The sequence below is a fragment of the Chelon labrosus genome (genome assembly GCF_963514085.1).
Source record: "Chelon labrosus genome assembly, chromosome: 7".
In the NCBI taxonomy this organism is placed as follows: Eukaryota; Metazoa; Chordata; class Actinopteri; order Mugiliformes; family Mugilidae; genus Chelon; species Chelon labrosus.
Window position 1 is genome coordinate 26890653 of NC_140343.1, and position 25089 is coordinate 26915741.

Consider the following 25089-nt stretch of genomic DNA (forward strand, 5'->3'; position numbering starts at 1 on the left):
ACGACAAATTCTGGATATTTACCTCATCTGTACCATATTGTATTCCCCACGGCCTTATCATACCATCATGAAGCACAGGATAGCTATACTGATAATAGAACTGTTCTAGCAGGAGATTGAAGTTGTCCACATTTTGTTCATTCCAGGTTGAAAGAAGATCAAAGATAATTTTTAGCATTTCCTCGCCAGCAAACTCTCTCCTTTTAATTACAACTTTGCTCAGAGACTTCCAGACCTTCCAACTCTTCTTCAGCTCACAGTGGATCACATCATCGTACTGGTGCCAGGACCCTTCAATTTCCAACAGCACAAAATGAATAGAAATATTTTGCATATAACATTATGATTTGATATATTTTTTATGATGTTATATGTATGCTTGTATTTCTTGTGAATTATTGGCCAGAATGTATCTGAATGTGAATATACAGGAGAAACATATGGTTGATATATGCCTAGGCTGTAAACATAAATAAATGGTGTTGTTCAGCTTTAGTGTAGAGAGGTAATTCAAGAATACCATCTTTAGTCAAAAGTCCCTGATCGATTTTCAGGCACCTGTTGACATATACATTTTCTTCTTTCTGGAAGATGACCTCGTACACGCCTGTCCAGCCATTTTCACTTTTCTTGAAAATGTAGTATTTGTAAGGTATATTTGTCTTGATTATTTCTTTGTGTATCATAACTCGTCCTTCAACAAGATATCTCTTATCTCCCAAAGGCCTGCGAAAAACAAGAAGTCATTATTAGCAATGGGACATGCTAAGATGTCAAATGCAAAAATGTATTGCAAACGATTACTAACTAACTAAATATTACTGATAACTCAAAACGTTAATAGTCATTGTGTGATTGTATTGTTTTCATTTAAGAATTTACAAATCACTTTTTTGTGTAATTTTGTTTTTTTCCAAAGAAGGCATACCTGGAAAAAGTCATCTGCATGCCACGTTTCTCCCAAGATCCAAACAACGTATCCGACATCAAGAAAATCTCATCTTTCTCTGGATCCATAGGAGGATCTTTGGAAGTGACAGCATGGAAGTACACAGGTATGTAATCACTGCTTGGTGATCTAGAAAGAAACATTTTTTAACTTTACATTTTCTTTACAAAACTTATTGTACTAAAATATATTGTGGCTGACAGAATCTGTGGATCAGATATAGAAAAAACAATTAAAGTAAAGTGAATTTGTTTTTTGTATCTTAAGATGGTTTGAGAATAGCACATGAATACTTTTAACTGTGTGTTTACTTTAGGTATAGAGTGAATTTGTTAGGAAAAAAGAAAAAAGAATAATTCCAACATAGCCCAAAGCTTACATCTGTAACTGAAACATATTTACTGCCTCTGGTCGAGCCACTGCCCCATCCCTGGGAGGGTCTGAGGAGGAGGGAGAGTATAGCTTGGGGAAATGTTCATTTCTGTTGTCTGGTTGCTGTTTAGGTCTCTTTGCTGAGTCTGAGCTTGGTTTCTCAACTGACTCAGTGCCAACAACCTTTGAAAATAAAAAATATATCAGAGGGTCAGGATATTACTTTATGGGTTATGCAATATACAGTTTAGTAAAAAAAAAAAAAATCACATCCAAATCATGTCCTACATGAATTTGAATTTGAAAAACACTGTTAACTAAAATGAGAGTACACAATTGTTGTAGATTGTAGTTTTACATAGTAATGGATGGGTGTAGCGTGAAACTTGTGTTGATAATGGAAAGAGCAACTGCTGAGTAGAGAGGACAGAAAAGCAGCACCAGCTGTGATGATGGTTTGACTTTTGACCTTTTAGGTTTTCTGAAATGTAAAGTAATATCATGTGGTTCTCAAATATATTTGCCTTGTAACTACCTCAGTGCTTTTGTCAGATTCCCTCGTTTCTGGGCATAGATCAGCAGATTTCTCCTTTTTTTGGGTATTTTGATGATCTTGAGCTCTGCCTGCTTGCACTTCTTTCCCGACAGTTTGTTGACAGGATGCATGTTGTTCAGTGTCTGTACTAGTTTCATTATCAGCTAGCTTCCTTGAAAGATTTTGTGTCTCATCTTTTTCTCGTTCAGAGGCAGGCTGTTGTGCTGCTTTGGCTTGTTGAGGTGTTTGCTCAGACGAGTCTCCTGGCTTGTCAGCAGGACTTTGCAGCACATCTGCACTGCCCTCTTTGCTAATATCTGGTGGATGCTTTGTTTGTTGCTCTGTCAGTTTGTCAGAGTCAGGTGCAGGAGAGGGCGGTTTTGTGGCACCAGACACATTTCTGTTGTCTGGTTGCTGTTTAGATCTCTTTGCTGAGTCTGTGCTTGGTTTCTCAACTGACACAGTGCCAACAACCTTTGAAAGAAAAACAGAAGGTCAGGATATTACGTTATGGGTTATGCAATATACAGTTTAGTAAAAAAATAAAATAAAAAAAATAAAAAATAAAGGTACTTATGTCCTGCATGAATTTGAAAAACACTGTTAACTAAAATGAGAGTACACAATTGTTGTAGATTGTAGTTTTACACAGTAATGGCTGGGTGTGGCGTGAAACTTGTGTTGATAATGGAAAGAGCAACTTCTGAGTAGAGAGGACAGAAAAGCAGCACCAGCTGTGATGATGGTTAGACTTTTGACCTTTTAGGTTTTCTGAAATGTAAAGTAATATCATGTGGTTCTCAAATATATTTGCCTTGTAACTACCTCAGTGCTTTTGTCAGATTCCCTCGTTTCTCGACGTTGATCAGATTTCTTCTGTTTTTTGGTATTTTGATGATCTTGAGCTCTGCCTGCTTGCACTTCTTTCCCGACAGTTTGTTGACAGGATGCATGTTGTTCAGTGTCTGTACCAGTTTCATTATCGTCTGGCTTCCTTGAAAGATTTTGTGTCTCATCTTTTTCTTGTTCAGAGGCAGGCTGTTGTACCACTTTGGCTTGTTGAGGTGTTTGTTCAGACAAGTCTTCTGGCTTGTCAGCAGGACTTTGCAGCACATCTGCACTGCCCTCTTTGCTAATATCTGGTGGATGCTTTGTTTGTTGCTCTGTCATTTTGTCAGAGTCAGGTGCAGGAGAGGGCGGTTTTGTGGCACCAGACAGGTTTGATTTGGGAGTTACCTCCCTGCATGGTCCACAGTTACTTTCAGCAGCTGTAAAAGATAGCTTCTCTTCCTCCTTACAAGGCTGTCTGACTTGCTGAATAGCAGCTAACTCACTATCCAACTGTGTCTGAACGAGGGATGAGGCTGTGGCTCTGGTTTCCACTGTGGCTGGCCTGACAGCCTTATCTGATGGGTCCTTTGGCGTAGCTCCATCTCCCACAGGCTGCGAGTCTTCACCAACTGGTAGCCCCTGAAAAACTCTAAATAGTTAGCTTAGCAAATATCATTTAGACAAGGTTTCTTTAGAAGTAGAAATAACTTTGTTAGTTGAGACATTAATTGTATTATCATAATAATGGAAAGAGCAACTGCTGAGTAGAGAGGACAGAAAAGCAGCACCAGCTGTGATGATGGTTTGACTTTTGACCTTTTAGGTTTTCTGAAATGTAAAGTAATATCATGTGGTTCTCAAATATTTTTGCCTTGTAACTACCTCAGTGCCTTTGTCAGATTCCTTCGTTTCTCGACGTTGATCAGCAGATTTCTTGCTTTTTTTGGTGTTTTGATGATCTTGAGCTCTGGCTGCTTGGACTTCTTTCCCGACAGTTTGTTGACAGGATGCATGTTGTTCAGTGTTTGTACCAGTTTCATTATCGTCTGGCTTCCTTGAAAGATTTTGTGGCTCATCTTTTTCTTGTTCAGGGGCAGGCTGTTGTGCTGCTTTGGCTTGTTGAGGTGTTTGCTCAGACAAGTCTCCTGGCTTGTCAGCAGGACTTTGCAGCACATCTGCACTGCCCTCTTTGCTAATATCTGGTGGATGCTTTGTTTGTTGCTCTGTCAGTTTGTCAGAGTCAGGTGCAGGAGAGGGCGGTTTTGTGGCACCAGACACATTTCTGTTGTCTGGTTGCTGTTTAGATCTCTTTGCTGAGTCTGTGCTTGGTTTCTCAGCGGACACAGAGCCAACAACCTTTGATAAAAAAAAATATATATATATCAGAGGGTCAGGATATTACCTTATGGGTTATGCAATATACAGTTTAGTGAAAAAATCAAGGTACTTATGTCCTACATGAATGTAAAAAACACTGTTAACTAAAATGAGAGTACACAATCGTTGTAGATTGTAGTTTTACATAGTAATGGTTGGGTGTGGCGTGAAACTTGTGTTGATTATGGAAAGAGCAACTGCTGAGTGGAGAGGACAGAAAAGCAGCACCAGCTGTGATGATGGTTAGACTTTTGACCTTTTAGGTTTTCTGAAATGTAAAGTAATATCATGTGGTTCTCAAATATGTTTGTCTTGTGAATACCTCAGTGCTTTTGTCAGATTCCCTCGTTTCTCGACACTGATCAGATTTCTCCTTTTTTTGGGTATTTTGATGATCTTGAGCTCTGCCTGTTTGGACTTCTTTCCTGACAGTCTGTTGACAGGATGCATGTTGTTCAGTGTCTGTACCAGTTTCATTATCGTCTGGCTTCCTTGAAAGATTTTGTGGCTCATCCTTTTCTCGTTCAGAGTCAGGCTGTTGTACCACTTTGGCTTGTTGAGGTGTTTGTTCAGACAAGTCTCCTGGCTTGTCAGCAGGACTTTGCAGTACATCTGCACTGCCCTCTTTGCTAATATCTGGTGGATGCTTTGTTTGTTGCTCTGTCATTTTGTCAGAGTCAGGTGCAGGAGAGGGCGGTTTTGTGGCACCAGACAGGTTTGATTCGGGAGATACCTCCCTGCATGGTCCACGGTTACTTTCAGCAGCTGTACAAGATAGCTTCTCTTCCTCCTTACAAGGCTGTCTGACTTGCTGAATAGCAGCTAACTCACTATCCAACTGTGTCTGAACAAGGGATGAGGCTGTGGCTCTGGTTTCCACCGTGGCTGGCCTGACAGCCTTATCTGATGGGTCCTTTGGTGCAGCTCCATCTCCCACAGGCTGCGAGTCTTCACCAGCTTGTAGCCCCTGAAAAACTCTAAATAGTTAGCTTAGCAAATATCATTTAGACAAGGTTTCTTTAGAAGTAGAAATAACTTTGTTAGTTGAGACATTAATTGTATTATTATATTATTATATTAATAAAAATACAAAGGCTGTGGCACTTCAGCTGACTCCTTTAGCAATATAAAGATTGCCACGCTATTGCTGTCTTTATGAGCTTGTTTTCTGCCCTAGATAACCTTGGTGCATCTAGCAGGTAGAACAATTAATGTTTAACCAAGAAGAAATAAACGTTGCTTGCAATCGTTATTTCCAAGAGCACACACTTTCAGTTTTGAACGGTTTCGGATACAAGCATGGCTGAATACAATCAGAGAAATTGTGCCAATTTCATGATTTATTTATTTATTTTGTAACTGTTCACCTTTCTTTCATCTGTGTTTTCTTGCTGGTCTTTAGCATCTTTCAAAGTCTGAGTTTGATCCTCCTTTTGGTTCTTCTCCTCAGCAGCTGAGGGTTGAGGTGCTGCTGTGGCAACATCTGTGTAAGAGTTAATGTCATGTGACAGGTTAGTTATAGGTAACCATAATAAGTGTGTCAGTGAACGATAAGGCGATCAACGGCATCTTTTATGGTACATACAAACAGAATATCAGGAAAATCTTTAGGCCATACTGAATTTTAAGACACCAGATAAATAGGACAGCATTTCAAGAACCCTTGTTATTTGCATCAGCATCACCCACGAACGGAATGACAACAGCCAAGGCAGTACATCGCTCAAATACTACTCTCAGTCTACCAATTTACGGTTTTAAAGGTTAATATTGAATAAATATATAGTTTTTCCTTTGTAATTCAACTCAGTTTGTGTATCTTTCTAACCCCAACTCACTCCATTTAATAGCAAATAGACAATGTAATCATGCTGAGTTAAGAACAATATTGTTAACAAAGGAGATGCATTCATTCAAATAACTATAAACTAATATGAAAGAGTTCAGTAAAATTTTATCTGTATAGCGCCAATAACAATCAGTTGTCTCAAGGCACCTTACAGAAACCAGAATCTGAAAACCCCCAGGGCAAGCGCTAAGGTGACAGAGGCAAGGAAAAACCCATCTGCTTGAGGCTGGATGGGTAGAGACAGAAAAGAGAAAGAACGGAAGAGAGAAAGAGAGAGAGAGAGGTTTTAAAACACTACTTTATTCAGGAGGAATTAGTCAACAATATCAAAAAAAAAGACTACACCAAACAAACCAGTTGGTTAATCTTGAATCAAGGAAATGTTATCCCGAACTGATCTGCCAGTGATGCAATACGACTGGTGGTCAGCCTCTAAAATATGCCCCACCACATTTCTTAACCGGTTTGCCAACACCTTTGAAAAGATTTTATAATCAGCACACAACAGACTCACTGGCCTCCAGTTTTTCATCTCGCACGAGTCCCCTTTTTGGGGTAACAGAGTGAGGACTGCTCTCCGACAGCTAAGAGGTAACTTTCCTGCAGACAAGCTGACATTTATAACATCTAGCAGATCCTCCCCTGATGTGGACCAAAGGGTCTTGTAAAAGTCCACCGGAAGGCCATTCACACCTGGAGCTTTCCCATTCTGCATGCTCATTAGCGCCTCCTGCAGTTCATGTAGTGTCAGAGGGCGCTCTAGGTCTGCATTGTCCTGTGCTGATACCTGTGGCAGATTATTAAAAAACTGTTCCGACAGCAGCAAGTTGTTAGCCTGGGTGCCAGCCGAACTTAGTCCCGCCCACAACATTTGAGGTCTGGAAGTTCGGTCTGGCATCGCTCCGTTGAGGCGCAATTATGCTCGAACAGGAGCTGTTCGTACCAATCAGATTCTCAGGGCGGGCTTTATACGATGATGGACAGATGATCAACAGTAACGTAATCAACCACGTCACCAAAGAGCACTTGGGTTGAATTTGTTTACAACAAAGATGGCTGCCGCTGGAGAACTGAGATGTGTAGATTCTGCCATCGAGTCTGTTCTAGAAGATATCGACAGCGCATTAATTTTAAAAGAGGAACAGATAAATGCGACACGATTTGTTTGCTGTTTTGTGGAGATGTAATCCTAAACTGAGAACTTGTTCGTATACGCATTCACCTCTAATATTTATCTCAAAAATGATGGCCGTGTTGGTAAGCACTCCGTGTATCCTTAAATTCTTTTTACAACACCGGCAAAAATCGTTTACACTCTTCTTCTTCTACTTCTTCCAGCGTGCGTGCAGTTGAGTTCTGTTGACAACTATGCATCGCTTAACATACGTCACACACTCCGTTGCTCTGATTGGTTATAGGTCTATCCAATTGAGTGCAGAGGCATTTTTTTTTCCTGGTTCGGTTGAAACACGCCCCATAATCACAGCCCAATGGAGCAGTATCAGACTCACATTCTGACTAGAATTGAGTATGGCTACGTCAGGCTAGCAAGTTGTCTCTGAACTCGCTTTTATAGAGCTCAGAAAAAAAATCTGTTATATATTAAGGGACTTAAGGACATTTGTTGACATATGGAGATTTGTAGTCCGATGCTGCCCTCTAGAGGTCGTATGTATTATATATGTGTTGACGTGTGTTGAGACCGCGGGTTCAGTGAAGAACATAAATAAAGGGCTACGGCCGCAAGATGAAGTTGGCTCCATCTCAATGTTATTCATGTAGTTAAGCGAAGTAACTCATAAGGATATAACAAAGTGGCGACGAGGATCATCGGCATCTGCGTGTGTTGGTACTTGGTTGGAAGGAAAATACCGGGCGAACTGTGTTTTCTACGCCGTGACCGTGACCGTGGAACATCGATCGGCTGGATGCTACGCTAACAAATTAGCGGTTAGCTTCACTGTCGGGAGGACGGCGCAACGCAGCGGCACTAACAAAAGGAGCAGTGAGTAGAAATACAGCCAAACTACCGAAGCTGTTACAACGGACAGTAACCTGCTAAAAGCTAATATGACGGGGATTATTGGCAGTATTGGCCCTTTTGGTGAAAGTGCTGAACAATGGAGCTCTTACACGGAGCGTTTTGATTACTTCGTCCAAGCTAACGGCATTGGGGGGGACAGGCTTGTGCCGACATTTCTGAGTGTGATGGGCCCCAGTACATTTAACCTGCTACGGTGCCTTGTACAGCCGGAGAAGCCCGGGAGCAAGAGTTACGACAGAATAGTAACCATCTTGACATCGCATTTTTCACCAAAACCGCTGGTGATTGCTGAACGTTTCCGATTTCATAAGAGAAATCAGGCTGAAGGAGAGTCGGTAACAGTGTTTGTTGCTGCTCTGAAGAAGCTAGCTGAGCACTGTGAATTCAATGAGGTGCTAAATGACACTATTAGAGACAGACTCGTGTGCGGGCTGAGGAGCGAAGCTGTGCAGAAACGCCTGCTAACTGAAAGTGCACTTACTCTGGACAAAGCCATTGAAATCAGTGTGTCCATGGAGTTAGCTGCTAAAGAGGCACATCAGCTCAGCTCAACTGGGAAACTTCATAAGGTTTACACTGAAGAAAAGGGAAGGCAGAACAAATGCTACAGATGCGATAAAACAGGACACTTGGCAGCCGACTGTTGGAGCAAGGATGTCGAATGCAGGAAATGCAACAAAAAAGGACATCTGGAACGCGCTTGCAGAAGTAAAACAGCTCACAAGAAAACAAAACACTTCAACAAAAACCCAAAAGACAGAGGTAAAGAGAGACACTCTGTTCATAATGTGCAAGTAAACGACACAGCAACTGGATGCAGCAGCTCATCAGATGAGGCAACAGTGTATGTGCTGTCAGTCACTGGAGGTGCAGGAGGCTACTGGGTGGCACCACTGCTGGATCGGAAACCAGTGCGGATGGAAATCGACACAGGTGCAGCAGTTTCACTAGTATCAGAAGCTGTTTATAAAAAAACTCTGCAACATCTGCCACTAAAATCATCCACGCTCATCCTGAAAACCTACACCGGAGAGCCTGTGCCAACCAAAGGAGTCATCGATGTCACTGTCCAGGTGAACGGACAGACAGCTAAGTTACCACTGTACGTGGTTGAAGGAAACTTCCCATCTCTGCTGGGCCGCTCATGGTTGGAGGAGCTCATACTGGACTGGCCAGCAGTTCGCAGGCTGAGCAAAGAGGACTCACGTCTTACAGCTGTGCTGAATAAACACACTGCAGTGTTTAAAGAGGAACTTGGTAACATGAAAGACTTCTCAGTAAAACTGCATGTAAGGCCTGATAGCCGACCCAAGTTTCTTAAAGCTAGACCAGTTCCTTATGCAATAAGGCCAAAGGTGGAGGCAGAGCTGGAAAACCTGGTCAAAAGTGGTGTGCTGGAACCTGTCAGCCAGAGCGACTGGGCAACGCCAATTGTACCGGTCATGAAGAAGGATGACTCAGTGAGGGTATGTGGGGATTTCAAAGTCACCTTAAACCCAGTGTTGGAGGCTGAGCAATATCCACTTCCCCACATTGATGATCTGTTCACTGGCTTGGCTGGAGGAAAGAAATTCAGCAAGATTGATCTTAACCAAGCCTACCTCCAGATGCACGTTGATGAGAAGTCTAAAGAGTTGCTCACGATAGTTACTCACAAGGGCCTCTACAGATACTGCAGACTGCCATTTGGAATAACATCGGCCCCAGCTCTTTTCCAGCGTGCAATGGACCAGATTCTGAGTGGATTGTCTGGAGTCCAGTGCTATCTAGATGACATCCTTGTCACGGGGGAGACAGAGGAAGAGCATCTGAAAAATCTGGATGCCACACTGGAGCGACTGGAAGAGTATGGACTCAGAGTGCGCAAATCCAAGTGTGAGTTTTTCCAGCCCTCAGTGGAATATTTGGGGCATGTTATCGACTCTGATGGCCTACACAAAGCCCCATCCAAAGTCAAGGCGATTCTAGAAGCACCAGCGCCACAAAATGTGAGTCAGCTACGCTCTTATCTTGGACTTTTGAACTATTATGGAAGATTCATACAGAACCTGTCTTCAATGCTCAAACCACTTCACCAGCTACTGTGCCATGACAAAGCCTGGAAATGGACAGAGCAATGTGAGCAAGCATTCACACAAACAAAGACAGCATTGCTAGAATCGGACGCTCTGACACATTTTGACCCAAAACTGCCCTTACAGCTTGCATGTGATGCTTCCCCCTACGGGGTAGGAGCAGTTGTTTCACACATAATGCCCAGTGGCGAGGAGCGCCCAATCGCATTTGCTTCTCGCACACTCAGCAAAGCAGAGAGCAACTATGCTCAGATCGAAAGAGAGGCTCTGGGAATTGTGTTTGGTGTCAGAAAGTTCCACCAATACCTTTTTGGGAGGAAGTTTATTCTTCTAACTGATCACCGCCCCCTCACAACCATCTTCGGGCCTCATAATGGCATTCCACCATTAGCAGCCAGCAGGATGCAAAGGTGGGCTTTATTGCTATCTGCTCATACCTACGACATCAAGTACAGAAAGTCAGAACTACATGCAAACGCAGATGGTCTCTCAAGGTTACCCCTACCTGTTGGACATGAGGAAGGGAAACAAGCAGACATTTTCTACTTCAGACAAGTAGAAGAGGCTCCCATCACATCTGCTCAGGTGAAACGGCATACGAGAAACGACCCAGTGCTGTCAAAACTACTGGATGCTGTTGTTAAGGGAGGACAAGGAGATTCTCCTGAGCTGAAACCCTACATCACAAAATGGAGTGAACTCTCTGTTCAGGCAGGATGTCTTCTATGGGGACACAGAGTGATCATTCCACCAGTTTTGAGAAAAAGGTTACTACAGCAGTTGCATGCAGGTCATTGTGGAATGGTGCGCATGAAGGAGCTAGCCAGAAGCTACTTTTGGTGGCCTGGACTTGACATGCAAATTGAAGAGACTGCGACAACATGCCCTACATGCCAGAAAAATCGTTGCATGCCACAACCAGCCCCTCTTCATCCGTGGGATTGGCCAGAGGAGCCGTGGCAACGCATCCATGTTGACTTTGCTGGTCCTTTTGAAGATCGGATGTTTTTGGTAGCAGTAGATGCACACAGCAAGTGGCCAGAGGTGTGTATCATGAGATCCACTACTGCAGAGAAAACCATCGAGAAACTTGGTGAGATGTTCAGTCGATTTGGTTTTCCCGAGCAACTTGTGAGTGACAATGGGCCACAATTCATCTCACAGGAGTTCGGAAGATTCCTGGAAGCAAATGGAGTGCAGCACATTCGCTCTGCTCCATATCACCCATCCACCAATGGGTTGGCAGAGAGGTTTGTTCAGAGCATGAAAAATGCTTTAAAAGCATCGCAGGGAGAAGGCTCTCTCCACCAGCGGCTTAACAACTTCCTGCTGTCCTACAGAAATGTATCTCACTCAACTACAAAAGCTGCTCCTGCAACACTTCTCATGAAAAGACAGCTCCGCACCAACCTCGACCTTCTGAAACCACCAAAGACCAAACAAACTGTCCTACAGAAACAACAAGCACAGATTGACAGACGCAGACACATGGCTAAAGAACGTGTTTTCCACCCAGGTGATCATGTGCTGGCACGTAACTACAACCACGGACCAAAATGGGTGCCTGCCACAGTAGTAGCACAGACAGGACCTGTGTCTTATACAGTCAAAACAACAGAGGACACCGTCTGGAAGAGACACGTTGACCAGCTGCTTCTTGGATCTGCTGTTCCTGTGGAATCTCCACCAGCGAGCACTGCTGAGCAATTCAAACAAATCAAGCCAGCTCAGCACACATTGGTCCAGGATGCACTGTGTGCGGTGAAACCTGATTCTTCTGGACAATCTTCTGAGGTATCAAACACTGGACTGTCACCCAACCCTAAGCTACCTGTTCCTGTTCCTGCCAATGTGGAGTCGCCAGAAAGTGGTGCTGTTCGCCGCTACCCCCTGAGAGAGCGGCGGGCCCCTTCTCGTCTGACTTATTAGCATAGCGACATACCCAGAAGAATGGGGCAGAATAATCCCCAGGGTAATGTCAGGGATGAGCAGTCTACCTCATTCCCTTAGAAAGAAAAAGAAAAAAAAAACAGAAAAGAGACTGAGTTATTTGAGTTGATGTATGCACTAAATGTTATTTGTTAGGTGGCATTTTTGATTAGCTAAGAGCATACTGTGATTTCCTGTTTAACAGTGATGAAGCACTTACGGTGTTATTTCCAGTTACACTGAGTAAGCCATACATTTAAGTTATTAGTGTTGCGCTCTTTGTTGCAACTTATTCTACTAGTCATACAGGATAATATACTAGTGACGAAAATGTTTAAGAATATTTCTTTCAGTTGTTACTACCGCTTGTTCATTTAGTGGGGAGGAATATGTTATATATTAAGGGACTTAAGGACATTTGTTGACATATGGAGATTTGTAGTCCGATGCTGCCCTCTAGAGGTCGTATGTATTATATATGTGTTGACGTGTGTTGAGACCGCGGGTTCAGTGAAGAACATAAATAAAGGGCTACGGCCGCAAGACGAAGTTGGCTCCATCTCAATGTTATTCATGTAGTTAAGCGAAGTAACTCATAAGGATATAACAAAATCCACCGCTCTTTTCCGAATCTGACAGGACTCTGTGAGATCTGTTCCATCAGCTGATCGAATACAGTGAATGAGTCGTTTCTGACCATTTTTCTTCTCTAGATTGAAGACAAATTTAGATGGAGCATCCATCTCAGCAACTACTACAACTGCTGTTTTATAAAAATGTGCCTTTTTGTGAGGAAGTGCCAACTCCCTCACTGTTTACCGTTTATAATTTTAATTTATCTGATTTGCTATGTTGGATGATACGGATAGAGCATGGACATCTTAGTTAAATGTTTTCTTAAAATAACTGAAATAAAGAATAGTTAGCAAGACAGACAATGTGGTTTGTCACCTGGTTTCAGTCCTTTGTGCTTCTGGGCATGGGCATAAAGAGGAAGCACGCCTCTATAGCTACCCTTTTATGGAAAGTAAAAGGAGGCGGGTATCGTTTTGATTGGAAGATAAAATGGGTGGAAATTTTTCAATTAATTAAGTCAAATTGTTCATATTGTACCTTTCGTTGATTAGAGCTGAATGTACTGTATTTTTTTTGTTTATATTGCAGAGTTTAATATGTATTTGTTGGGACAAACAAGTCAAGGAAGTTATGGTTTTATTGTTAATCATGTCCATCCTCCCTTCACAGATCTACTCTGATAGGCTGATTTGAACTGGAGAGAAGACCTATCAGAGTATATATAGGCTGAGAATGGTTTTTAGTTGGGTTAGTTTTTTTTGTATGCTATGGGAAGAGCAGCACCCCATTTGTCTTTGTTAAACGACTGCCTTTGTTTGAAATATGGAGAATAAAAGTCATCCTGTTTTTCTGCACACCTCCTGGCGAGCGTGATGTGTTTGTGGTCCTGCATCTCTCTTTACAACAAATGGTGTCAGAAGTGGGATCTCATACGCCTGTGAAGAGTCAGCGGCAGAACCCGGAGTAAATGAAAGGTGTAGGACGTGGAAGAGCTCGTTCGGCAAGAAAAGCCACCCTGGCAGACATGGAGGAAAAGACAATGAACTTTGTGCCGCCACCAGATGGGGCCACAGCTGCTGAAGGGGGAGAAGAGCCAGTAGTACGACCTAAGGTGGCTATGGTCAGTGGTGACAGTCAAGAGCTCTCTGAACAACATTTTTTTGAAGAAATGAGAGAGTTTATGCGTCGATCTAAACAGACTGAAGCAGTACTTTTCGAACAGATTAAGCAACTAAGAATTGAGATGGTACCAAGGTCTATGCGGGACTGGTCCTCGGAAGAACATTATGAGGGCGCTGATCAACAATTTCCTTCTCCCATGACTGCTGGTGTTCAAAGGCTGCAGACTGAAACTTCCAAACTACAAATGACAAGGGTCCAACCTGAAAAACTCACTCCACATCAAGCTCAAGGGCCCAACTCCTCTTCACAGCAACTTCCAGTTCAGCATCAAGAACATGCTTCTTCACCAACCCGTGCTGCAGGACACCATGTTGGAGATCCTAGAATACCTGATTTCAAAGAAGGTGAAGACCCAGAGAGTTTCTTTGTTCGGTTTGAACGGATAGCCAGAACATGGGGGTGGCAGCCAGTTGAGTGGGCAGCCAGAGTGGTCACCTTACTGACGGGGAAAGCGCTTGAGGCTTATGCGGGAATGGATGAAGAGCAGTCTGAATCCTATGAAGCTATTAAATCTGCAGTGTTAATGAAGTACAATGTAACCGAAGAAACCTATAGACAGCGTTTCCGGAGCACTACTGTGCCGGTGGGAGAGACGGTCAGAGAAACGTACAACCGGATTAAGGGACTTTATAGACGATGGATGCGACCTCAGAGCCGCACAAAGGAGCAGATTGGTGAAGTCATCATCTTGGAGCAGTACCTCCGTGTGCTACATCCTGATATCCGCACCTGGGTTAAGGAACACAATCCCCAAACTGGAGAAGAGGCAGCCGACCTGGCAGAACGCTACACAGCTGCTCACCGGGACCCCATGAAGAAAAGAATGACTGTTGGTAAGCCAAGGTTTGGAGAGAGCAAACCTTGCAGTTTTCCTGTTATGGACAGTGTGGACAGTGGCGCGGGTAAGAAAACTGCTCATTCCAACTTAAAACCCAACTACTTGGTATGTTTCTACTGTCAGCAACCGGGCCACAAAGCTTCGGTGTGTCCTTTAAAAAAATCAAAATCTGTTGAATTGTGTGCTGTACCTCGTCCAGACAGTGATCAAAGTGATATTAATAATACTGATATGGTTCCACACAAACATGTAGTGGAAGTGACAGTTAATGGTAATGTGGCAAAGGCTCTCGCTGACACCGGTAGCTCCCAAACTTTGGTAAAATCCATCTTACTGAACAATGCACATGCTAACTTTGAGCGAAGTGTAAATATCACATGTGTTCATGGATGTAAGAAAGATTATCCGACGGCAGATGTGATCATTGAGGTTGAAGGCCAAGCTTTCCTGTTAACTGTTGGAGTCCTAGATCACCTAGCCTATGATGTGATCCTTGGTGATGATTTGCCCATCTTAGACAACTTAGTCCAACAAAACTCTGTAGCATATGCCTGTGCTGTAGTTACTCGTTCTGCAACCAAGGGGTTAGAACCACTACCAGATGCAGATGATAGTTTGTATGAAGGGGTGGGTAAGGTTAAGAAAACAAAAAGACAACGACGTCAGGAGAAGAACAGACATATTGGCAAACGTAAATGTCCTGAACCTACTCTCCCTGTAACCCCGCTAATAGAACCTCCCTGGCAAATCCCAGACAACTTCAGAGAAAGCCAGATGAATGACTCATCTCTAAAACCTCTTTTTGCTAAGGCACGTGTACTAGAAGGGAATCAGGAAGCGGACTCAGGGGGACTGAGTAGTGTTATTGGGGATCCCTTCATCATAAAAGACAATCTTTTGTATTTGGCTGACATTGACGAGCCCAGACTTGTTGTTCCAAAAGAGCATCGTCAGATAATATTACATTTGGGCCACAGTGTTCCGTGGGCTGGGCATTTAGGACAGGCCAAGACCTACGACCGCATTGCTCAACGCTTCTATTGGCCAGGTATGTACAAAGAAGTAGTAGAGTACTGTAAAACATGCCATGAATGTCAAATTGTAGCGCCCACCAAAGTTTCAGACAGAGGCCAGTTACAACCATTACCTATCATGAGTGTGCCATATGAGAGGATGGCAATGGATATAATTGGTCCATTGCCAAAAAGTAGTAGTGGCCACAAATTTGCCCTCGTCATATGTGATTATGCGACCAGATATCCGGATGTCTATCCTCTGCGCTCCATTCAGGTCAAACATATAGTTCGGTGTTTAGTGGAGTTGTTCTCAAGAGTTGGCATCCCAAAAGAGATCTTAACAGACCAGGGTACAAACTTTATGTCACATCTTATGAAGTCACTGTATTCCCAACTTGGTGTAAAAGGGATAAGAACAACCCCATACCACCCTGAAACTGATGGTCTTGTTGAAAGATTCAATGGTACACTGAAACAAATGTTAAGGAAGTTTATTGATGACACTGGCAAAGACTGGGATAAATGGATGCCTTTTCTTTTGTTTGCGTACAGAGAGGTACCCCAGGCTTCAACTGGTTTCTCCCCTTTTGAGTTGTTGTATGGCAGACAGGTCAGAGGCCCCTTGGACATGCTGAAGGACAACTGGGTGGCTGGTGAGGCAACATCAAAAACAACCAACATCATCTCCTACATTCTGCAAATAAGAGACAAACTGGAGAGTTATAGAGAAAAAGTCAAAGAACACATGCAAGAAGCTCAACATAAACAGAAGGTATGGTACGACAAACATGCTCGTGACAGAGAACTGAAAATTGGCCAAAAAGTTTTGCTACTGCTTCCTACAGGACCCAGTAAATTGCTAGCTAAGTGGCAAGGTCCTTATTCTGTTACCAGAAAGGTGGGACCTGTAACATATGAAATTTTCTGTCCTGACAAACTTAAACACAGACAGTTGCTTCATGTAAACCTGTTAAAGGAGTACCAGGAAAGAAACAACCCGGAGACAGGTGGGGAGCGTGTTCTGATGGTCCAGGATGTCCAGCCAGAAGATGATGAGGTGGTGGAAGCTGAAGAAGCTGACATGGTACCCTTAAGACAGCAGTGTACACCCCAACTCCCTCCAGAACACTTGAGTGTGGATCAGTGGCGTCAACTGGGTAAACTTAAACAACTTTTCCCGTCACTGTTCTCAGAAAAACCTGGACGTACTGATGTGATAACCCACAAAATTGTTCTGAAGGACCCTAAACCTGTCCGCCTGAAGCCTTACAGAGTTCCAGAACGAATGATGGAACCACTAAGAAAGGAGGTCAAGATGATGCTAGACATGGGAGTCATTGAGCCGTCTAGGAGTGAGTGGTCAAACCCTATAGTTCTTGTTCCCAAGAAAAACTCCACTCAACCACGGTTCTGTTCTGACATGAGGAAACTGAACAGTATTTCCTGTTTTGACACTTATCCGATGCCACGTATTGATGAGCTGTTGGAAAGACTGGGAAAAGCCAAGTATATCACAACCTTAGATCTATGTAAAGGTTACTGGCAAGTGCCTCTTGACCCAGCTTGTAAAGAATACACTGCTTTCCAGATTCCAGGAATGGGTTTGTACCATTACACTGTGCTACCTTTTGGTCTTCATGGGGCGCCTGCAACCTTTCAAAGATTAATGGACATTGTGCTTAATAATTGCTCCAGGTTTGCGGCTGCCTACCTCGATGATGTTGTAATTTACAGTGAATCGTGGGAGGAACACCTGCAGCATCTTGAAGTTGTCCTAACCAAGATCCAGGGAGCTGGACTGACTCTGAACGCAAACAAGTGCTCTTGGGCCCAAGAGGAGGTGAAATACCTTGGATATTTAGTTGGCCACGGACAAATAAAACCGCAAGTAGAGAAGATAAAGGCCATACAGCTGATTCCGAGACCGCTAACCAAAAAGCAGGTGAGATCCTTTTTGGGACTCGTGGGATGGTACAGAAGATTTGTTCCTCATTTTGCTACACTTGCAGCACCACTCACTGAACTAACCAAAAAGTCAATCTCTAAAGTAATTTGGAATGATGAATGTGAGAATGCCTTCCAGACCTTGAAGAGACAGATCTGTCAAGCTCCTGTGTTGCAGACCCCTGACTTCACAAAACAATTCCTTGTGCAAGTCGATGCCTCTGGTGTGGGATTAGGAGCTGTGTTAATCCAGGGAAGGCCAGGTGAGGAGAAACCTGTCCTATTCCTAAGTAAGAAGCTGTTTGACCGGGAGAGAAAATACTCGACAGTGGAAAAGGAGGGACTAGCTATAAAATGGGCTATTGATTCGTTGAAGTATTATCTTCTGGGAAGAGAATTTGTGTTGCAGACGGACCATAGACCCTTAAAGTGGATGCACTCAAAACAGCATCAGAATGCAAGAATCCTGCGTTGGTGTCTAGCTCTCCAGCCATACCAGTTTACCATACAGCATTGTCCGGGTAAGAGAAACCTTATTGCTGATTATCTGTCCCGTTTGCCTGACCTGTGCAAACCAGAGGGCGAGGAGGTGTGAAATGTGAGGAAGTGCCAACTCCCTCACTGTTTACCGTTTATAATTTTAATTTATCTGATTTGCTATGTTGGATGATACGGATAGAGCATGGACATCTTAGTTAAATGTTTTCTTAAAATAACTGAAATAAAGAATAGTTAGCAAGACAGACAATGTGGTTTGTCACCTGGTTTCAGTCCTTTGTGCTTCTGGGCATGGGCATAAAGAGGAAGCACGCCTCTATAGCTACCCTTTTATGGAAAGTAAAAGGAGGCGGGTATCGTTTTGATTGGAAGATAAAATGGGTGGAAATTTTTCAATTAATTAAGTCAAATTGTTCATATTGTACCTTTCGTTGATTAGAGCTGAATGTACTGTATTTTTTTTGTTTATATTGCAGAGTTTAATATGTATTTGTTGGGACAAACAAGTCAAGGAAGTTATGGTTTTATTGTTAATCATGTCCGTCCTCCCTTCACAGATCTACTCTGATAGGCTGATTTGAACTGGAGAGAAGACCTATCAGAGTATATATAGGCTGAGAATGGTTTTTAGTTGGGTTAGTTTTTTTTGTATGCTATGGGAAGAGCAGCACCCCATTTGTCTTTGTTAAACGACTGCCTTTGTTTGAAATATGGAGAATAAAAGTCATCCTGTTTTTCTGCACACCTCCTGGCGAGCGTGATGTGTTTGTGGTCCTGCATCTCTCTTTACAACACTTTTAATAATTTTGGTGATTTTTTATTATTTTATTTTTTATTATTAATCATTAATATCTTCCTATATTAATCAATAGCTTCACTGTTATACAGTAGCCTACAGAGACTCCAAAATCACTATTTGGGCCATGGAGATATATATTTTTCTGAAACAGCTGTTGTAGTATGACCATGAGGAGATCCTTGAACCGTCACCTTATCGTGGTGGAGGAGTTTGAGTGTCCTAATGACCCTAGGAGCTACGCTGTCTGGGGCAATTTGCCCCTGGTAGGGCCTCCCAAGGCAGACTGGTCTTAGGCGAAAGGCCAGACCAAGAACAGTTCAGAAGACCATTTGTGAAGAAATACACCAAGAGACCGTGTACCCAGCCCGGAGGGTTACCGGGGCCCCACCCTGGAGCCAGGCCTGGGGCTGGGGCTCGTGGGTGAGCGCCTGGTCCGGCCAGGACCCGAACGGGAGTCATGGGCTCGCCTCCCTGTAGGCCCACCACCCGCAGAAGGAACATGAAGGGTCCGGTGCATTGTGGATCGGGCAGCAAACCAAGGTGGAGGCCTTGCTGGTCTGATCCTTGGTTATGGAAGCTGGCTTTTACCTCTCTGGCAGGGAAGGAGCCAGAGCTTGTGGAAGAGGTTGAGTGCTATCGACTAGATAAAGTGGGCCTCACCTCGACACATTACATCGTGTCTGGAGCCCAAGTCCTTGAAGGGGGTTGGACTCTCTTCTTTGCTGGAGTTGCTCTGGGTGAGAGGCGGAAGGCCGGGGTGGGGTTTTTGCTTGCCCCTGGACTCTCTGCCTGTATGTTGGGGTTCTCCCGGTTGGACGAAAGGGTTGCTTCCGTGCGCCTTCGGGTCGGGGCTGACTGTTGTCTGCGCATATGCGCCAAACAGCAGTTCAGAGTATCCGCCCTTTTTGGAGGCCCTAGGACGGACGCTAGATGGCGCCCCAACTGGGGACTCCATTGTCCCGCTGGGAGACATGTGGGCAATGACAGAGTGACCTGGAGGGGCGTGATTGGGAGAAATGGCCTGCCTGATCTGAACCTGAGTGGTGTTCAGTTATTGGACTTCTGTGCGAGTTGCAGTTTGTCCATAACTAACACCATGTTCGAACATAAGGTTGTTCATCGGTGCTCTTGGCACCGTGACAGCCTAGGTCGTAGGTCGATGATTGACTTTATAGTTGTATCATCTGACCTGCGACCGTATGTTCTGGACACTTGGGTAAAGAAAGGAGCAGAGCTGTCAACTGATCACCACCTGGTGGTGAGTTGGATCAGATGGCAGGGGAAGACGCCACGCAGACCTGGTATGCCGAAATGAGTAGTGAGGGTCTGCTGGGAACACCAGGTGTTCCCAGCAGACCCTCACCAGACCCGGAGTGAAATAACTCCGCATCGGCGAAGCTACGGGAGCAGATGAGATCCGCCCTGGGTATCTCAAGGCTCTGGATGTTGTACGGCTGTCCTGGCTGACACGCCTCTGCAACACTGTGTGGACATCGGGGGCAGTACCTCTGGAGTGGCAGACCGGGGTGGTGGTCCCCATCTTTAAAAAAGGGGACCAGAGGGTGTGTTCCAACTATAGGGGGATCACACTCCTCAGGCTCCCCGGCAAGGTCTATGCCAGGGTGCTGGAAAAGAGGGTCCGGTCGATTGTTGAACCTCAGATCGAGGAGGAACAATGCAGTCAATCTACGTTCCAACCCTCACCTATGGTCATGAACTTTGGGTAATGACCGAAAGAACAAGATCACGAATACAAGCGGCCGAAATGAGTTTCCTTCGCAGGGTGGCCGGGCTCAGCCTTAGAGATAGGGTAAGGAGCACGGACATACGGGAGGAGCTCAGAGTAGAACCACAGTTGAGGTGGCTAGGGAGAGGGCTGGGAACGCCTAGGGGTTACTCCAGTGGAGCTGGCTGAAGTGGCTGGGGAGAGGGCTGTCTGGGCTTCCCTGCTGAAGCTGCTGCCCCAGTGACCCGGACCCGGATAAGTGGGAGAAGACGAAGATGAAGACATTTTTACAAAACAGCTGTTGTAGTATGACCATGAGGAGAACCCTTGGTGTGTGTAGTGATTTTGGAGTCTCCATATTGGGGAGTTATTGATTTTTGTTTGTAGCATCTTGCTCTTGTCTTGTAATTTGCAGACGGTCCGTGCGCACTCGCCCGGCTGCCGGCTGTGCAAATATATCAATGTTATTTTTTATTTTTGTAAAAAATCTGTGTTTTGGTCCTTGTAGCTCGTAGTCTATGCTATTACAGTGGGACAAAGATATCATTTGTGTTTGAAAAACGTTTCACTTCAGATGTCTTGATCCCGGAAGTTTGAATCTGTGAATATCTTTCCAACTTTACCGAACTGCTCTACTTCTGTGTTAACCTTCTCAATTGAGTCTTGGAAAATGACGACAGTGCTGTTCATCCTGGAGGCCGCTTTCAGGCTCTCACATCCAACCACTCCTCCTACCGCTAGACTACATTTCTCCACGGAATATTTTACGCCGACCGGTATTGTGATGGCGTTTTAACCAGCAACCGGCTTCTAGAGCAGCCGTTCTTCGTTCAGGGGTTCGCTGTGGTCGTGACACGCTCCAAGTAAAACAATCACTGCCTCTTTTGAGTTATATACGGTGTTTTATTTGCGTCTGGTTCTCAGTGTCCACAATCATTATCAATAAGAAGAAAAAACAAGAACAAAAACAAAAAGAAGAGCAGTCAAAAAAACATTATGGCTCTCCCCTGTCTCATCTGAGACACCTATGCCACTCTCCCCTTTTGTCCTCATTTCCTGGGAGGCGGCATCACAACTATGAATAATCAAAACAGTCAAATGAAATTGTAAACTTCATCTAAACAGTTATACTCCAGTTCAAATGATAATAATAATCAAACCAAATATACAAAAATGGCTCTAATAGGTATTTTAATGCCATGCCGGCGGGAGAGGTTTCTAAAACCTGCATCCCGACTGCCGGCCATGACGTCCGGCAAAACGCTGGCTGTTTCGGTACAACGCACCGATCAGCACACCACCCCAAAATCCCGACAGTGCTTAAGAAAACTGTGTACAGAAAGGGAAACTATGAGAAAACACCAGTGAAAATAGGAAAAAACAACCAAACCTTTCAGATAACTTTTAGACTTACAATCACTCGCCTCCACTCTCGCAAAACGCCACACATGCACACAGAGAGAGAGAGAGAGAGAGAGAGAGAGAGAGAGAGAGAGAGAGAGAGAGAGAGAGAATTAATTGCAGAAATGCTCAGTGGGTGTACAGTGGGTAGGTAACAGTACAGTAGGTAGAAACATATAACAGTAAGCAGCCTGTACAGAAAATAATTAAAATGGCAAAACAAGCACTCACATTATGCTATAACCTATATAACCTGTTCATTAAATGAACACTGGAAGCATAGCATTATGACAGGAGAAGGGAAAACATTGATCATCTTCTGTCAGTTCTGTGTTCTGCTGGGAAACCTTTGGACCTGGTATTCATGTGGATGTTACTAAGACAAGGCTCCCGGTTTAATCATTTTTTTTCTCTTCTACCAAACATGTCAACACATAATTTTATTATTGGAGGAGATATAAATTGTGTACGCTCATCTCTTGATCAGAGTACTCTCGGGAGAACATCCCTGACCAAATCTGCTTAGTATATCAATCTATTCCTTGAGACTGGAGTAGCTGATGTGTGGCACTTTCATAACCCTACTTCAAGGGCCTATTCTTTTTTCTCTCCAGTCCATAAAACATATTCTCGCATTGACTGTTTAGAAATAGAAATAGAAAGCCTTTATTGTCATTATACACAGTACAATGAGATTTAAGCAGCTCCTTAAAAGTGCACCCAGCGCAATATAAATACGTAAATATAAAAAAGAAACTATAACTAACAAACACTACTACAGTACCCAGACAGACAAATAAAACAGAGGTAGTATAATTTCAGTGCAAATAAGTTCAGTTTCTTTCTCGACAAGAGAATTCTACATTCTAGAGGAGAATGCGATTACGAAGCCATAGTTATTTCAGATCATGGGCCTTTGAGTATGACAGTTTTAATTCCTGACACACAGCACATCTATGGCCCATGGCGACTTAATGCTTTACTTCTCTCAGAGGAAGAGTTTGTAAGTTTTATATTGTCTGAAATTAAACTCTTTCTTGAGATCTGTCAAACCCCAGGAATGTCGGCCTCCACTATCTGGGAGTCATTAAAGGCATACCTGAGGGGTCAAATTATTTCATACTGTGCAAACAAAAAGAAGACAAACATTGAACATCTTAAACAGTTAACCAACGAAATACTACAATTGGACAGGTTATACAGCCATTCCCCCTGAGTAGATTTATTTAAAAGCTGCATGACACTACAAACAGAGTTTGACAACCTGACTACTCGACAGGCTGAATATCTTATTTCCAAAGCAAGACATAGCCACTATGAACACGGGGAAAAGGCTGGGCGACTGCTTGCGCATCAGCTGCGCCAGAAATCCACTAACCAAATAATTCCAGCAATATATGATGATTGGGGTATAAAATGTACTGATAACAAAGACATTAACTCTTGTTTTAGTAAGTTCTATCAGTTATTGTATACCTCTGACTCATCCACTGATTCATCTGAAGTTGTAGAATTCTTTAAGTCCCTGAAGATACCATCTGTAAATTCTGAATTAGTTTTCAGTCATGGAGGTAATCTCAATTACGATTAGAGACATGCAAAGTGGCAAATCCCCAGGGCCAGACGGCTTTCCAACAGAGTTCTTCAAAAAATTTGAGAATCAGCTCTCCCCTTTATTACTATCAGTATTTGAAGAATCCCTCCTCTCAAGTTCTTTACCCCCCTCCATGCATGACGCAGTAATTTATTTTGTTGTTGCTTAAAAAGGATAAGAACTCTCTTAATTGCAGCTCATATTGCCCTATCTCCCTCCTGAACACAGATGCCAAAATCCTAGCAAAAATATTAGCTCGTTGCCTTGAGAAAGTAGTTCCAAAGATTATCTCTCCTGATCAGATGGGCTTTATAAATGACCGTCATTCCTTTTTCAACATGAGGCGCCTATTTAATATTCTGTATGATCCGTCTCCACCTATCCATGGTAACAATGAGTTGATACTTTCGCTTGATGCTGAAAAAACATTTGACCGTGTGGAATGGGACTACCTCTTTAAGACCTCGGAAGCATTTAAATTTGGTTCTAAATTCATTTATTGGATCAAAATTTTATATATGCTTCCAATGGCTGAAGTACGTACTAATAATAATATATCTAAATATTTCAAGCTGCAACGAGGTACAAGACAGGGGTGCCCTTTATCACCACTTCTATTTGCAATTGCAATCGAACCCCTTGCAATAGCTCTAAGACAGCGCTCTACGATCAAGGGGATTCAGCGGGCGGGTTCGGAGCATAAAGTATCACTGTACGCAGATGACTTGTTGCTATTTATCTCAGACCCTCTTTCTAGCATTCCAGAACTACTGATCCTACTTGCAAAATTTGGAAGTATATCTGGCTATAAAGTCAACCTCCAGAAAAGTGAGCTGATGCCTATTATTTCTGCTGATTAGACTGATATTGGGCCAAATCCCTTCAAAATTAGCCCTACAAAATTTACATATTTAGGTATATGGGTAACACGTAATTACAAGGACCTCTACATGGCTAATTATCAACCTTTGTTATAAAGTCTCAAACAGGATTTGGCCCACTGGGATGCCCTACCTCTCTCATTAGGAGGAAGGATAAATTCAGTCATAATGAGTGTGCTTCCCAAATTTCTCTACTTATTTCAAAACCTTCCAATTTTTTTTAACAAAATCTTTTTTCTTCAATTTGGATAGTCAGATATCAGCCTTTATATGGAATAAGAAGCAACCAAGGATAGGTAAAAATGTTTTACAGCTGCCTCGTACATTGGGAGGCATGTCACTCCCAAACTTTAGATATTACTACTGGGCTGCTAATATCAGAATGTTGATGTATTGGATGAGGAGTGATGCTGACCACCTCAGCTGGTTGGTATTAGAGAAGGCCTCAGTTGAATATACCTCGCCTGTAGCTTTGCTGGGCTCTAAACTTCCTTTCGATAAGCCCTTTTCTCATTTTACATCCAACCCAGTTGTTACCCATACACTGAAGATCTGGAATCAGTTTAGATGATCCTTCAATGTTACAGGGCTATCGCTTACCGCTCCAGTGACAAAAAAACACAGGTTTACTCCATCAGTAATCGATGGTGCCTTCGATTCTTGGCCACGAATT

The 25089-nt window shown here is 43.4% G+C and overlaps 1 protein-coding gene across 1 annotated transcript in view; it reads right to left on the reverse strand.

The window, feature by feature from the left end:
* The window catches only part of LOC311490354 (E3 ubiquitin-protein ligase rnf213-alpha-like), a 94171-nt gene that overhangs the window by 46311 nt on the left and 22771 nt on the right, over positions 1-25089 (reverse strand). The window contains exons 3-11 of the mRNA XM_084547802.1: positions 5432-5547; positions 4387-5031; positions 3570-4043; positions 2682-3326; positions 1857-2330; positions 1329-1504; positions 929-1078; positions 521-726; positions 23-291 (exon numbers count right to left, since the gene is read on the reverse strand). Coding sequence (XP_084403928.1) covers positions 23-291; positions 521-726; positions 929-1078; positions 1329-1504; positions 1857-2330; positions 2682-3326; positions 3570-4043; positions 4387-5031; positions 5432-5547 — 3155 coding nt within the window. The remainder of the gene's footprint in view (positions 1-22; positions 292-520; positions 727-928; positions 1079-1328; positions 1505-1856; positions 2331-2681; positions 3327-3569; positions 4044-4386; positions 5032-5431; positions 5548-25089) is intronic.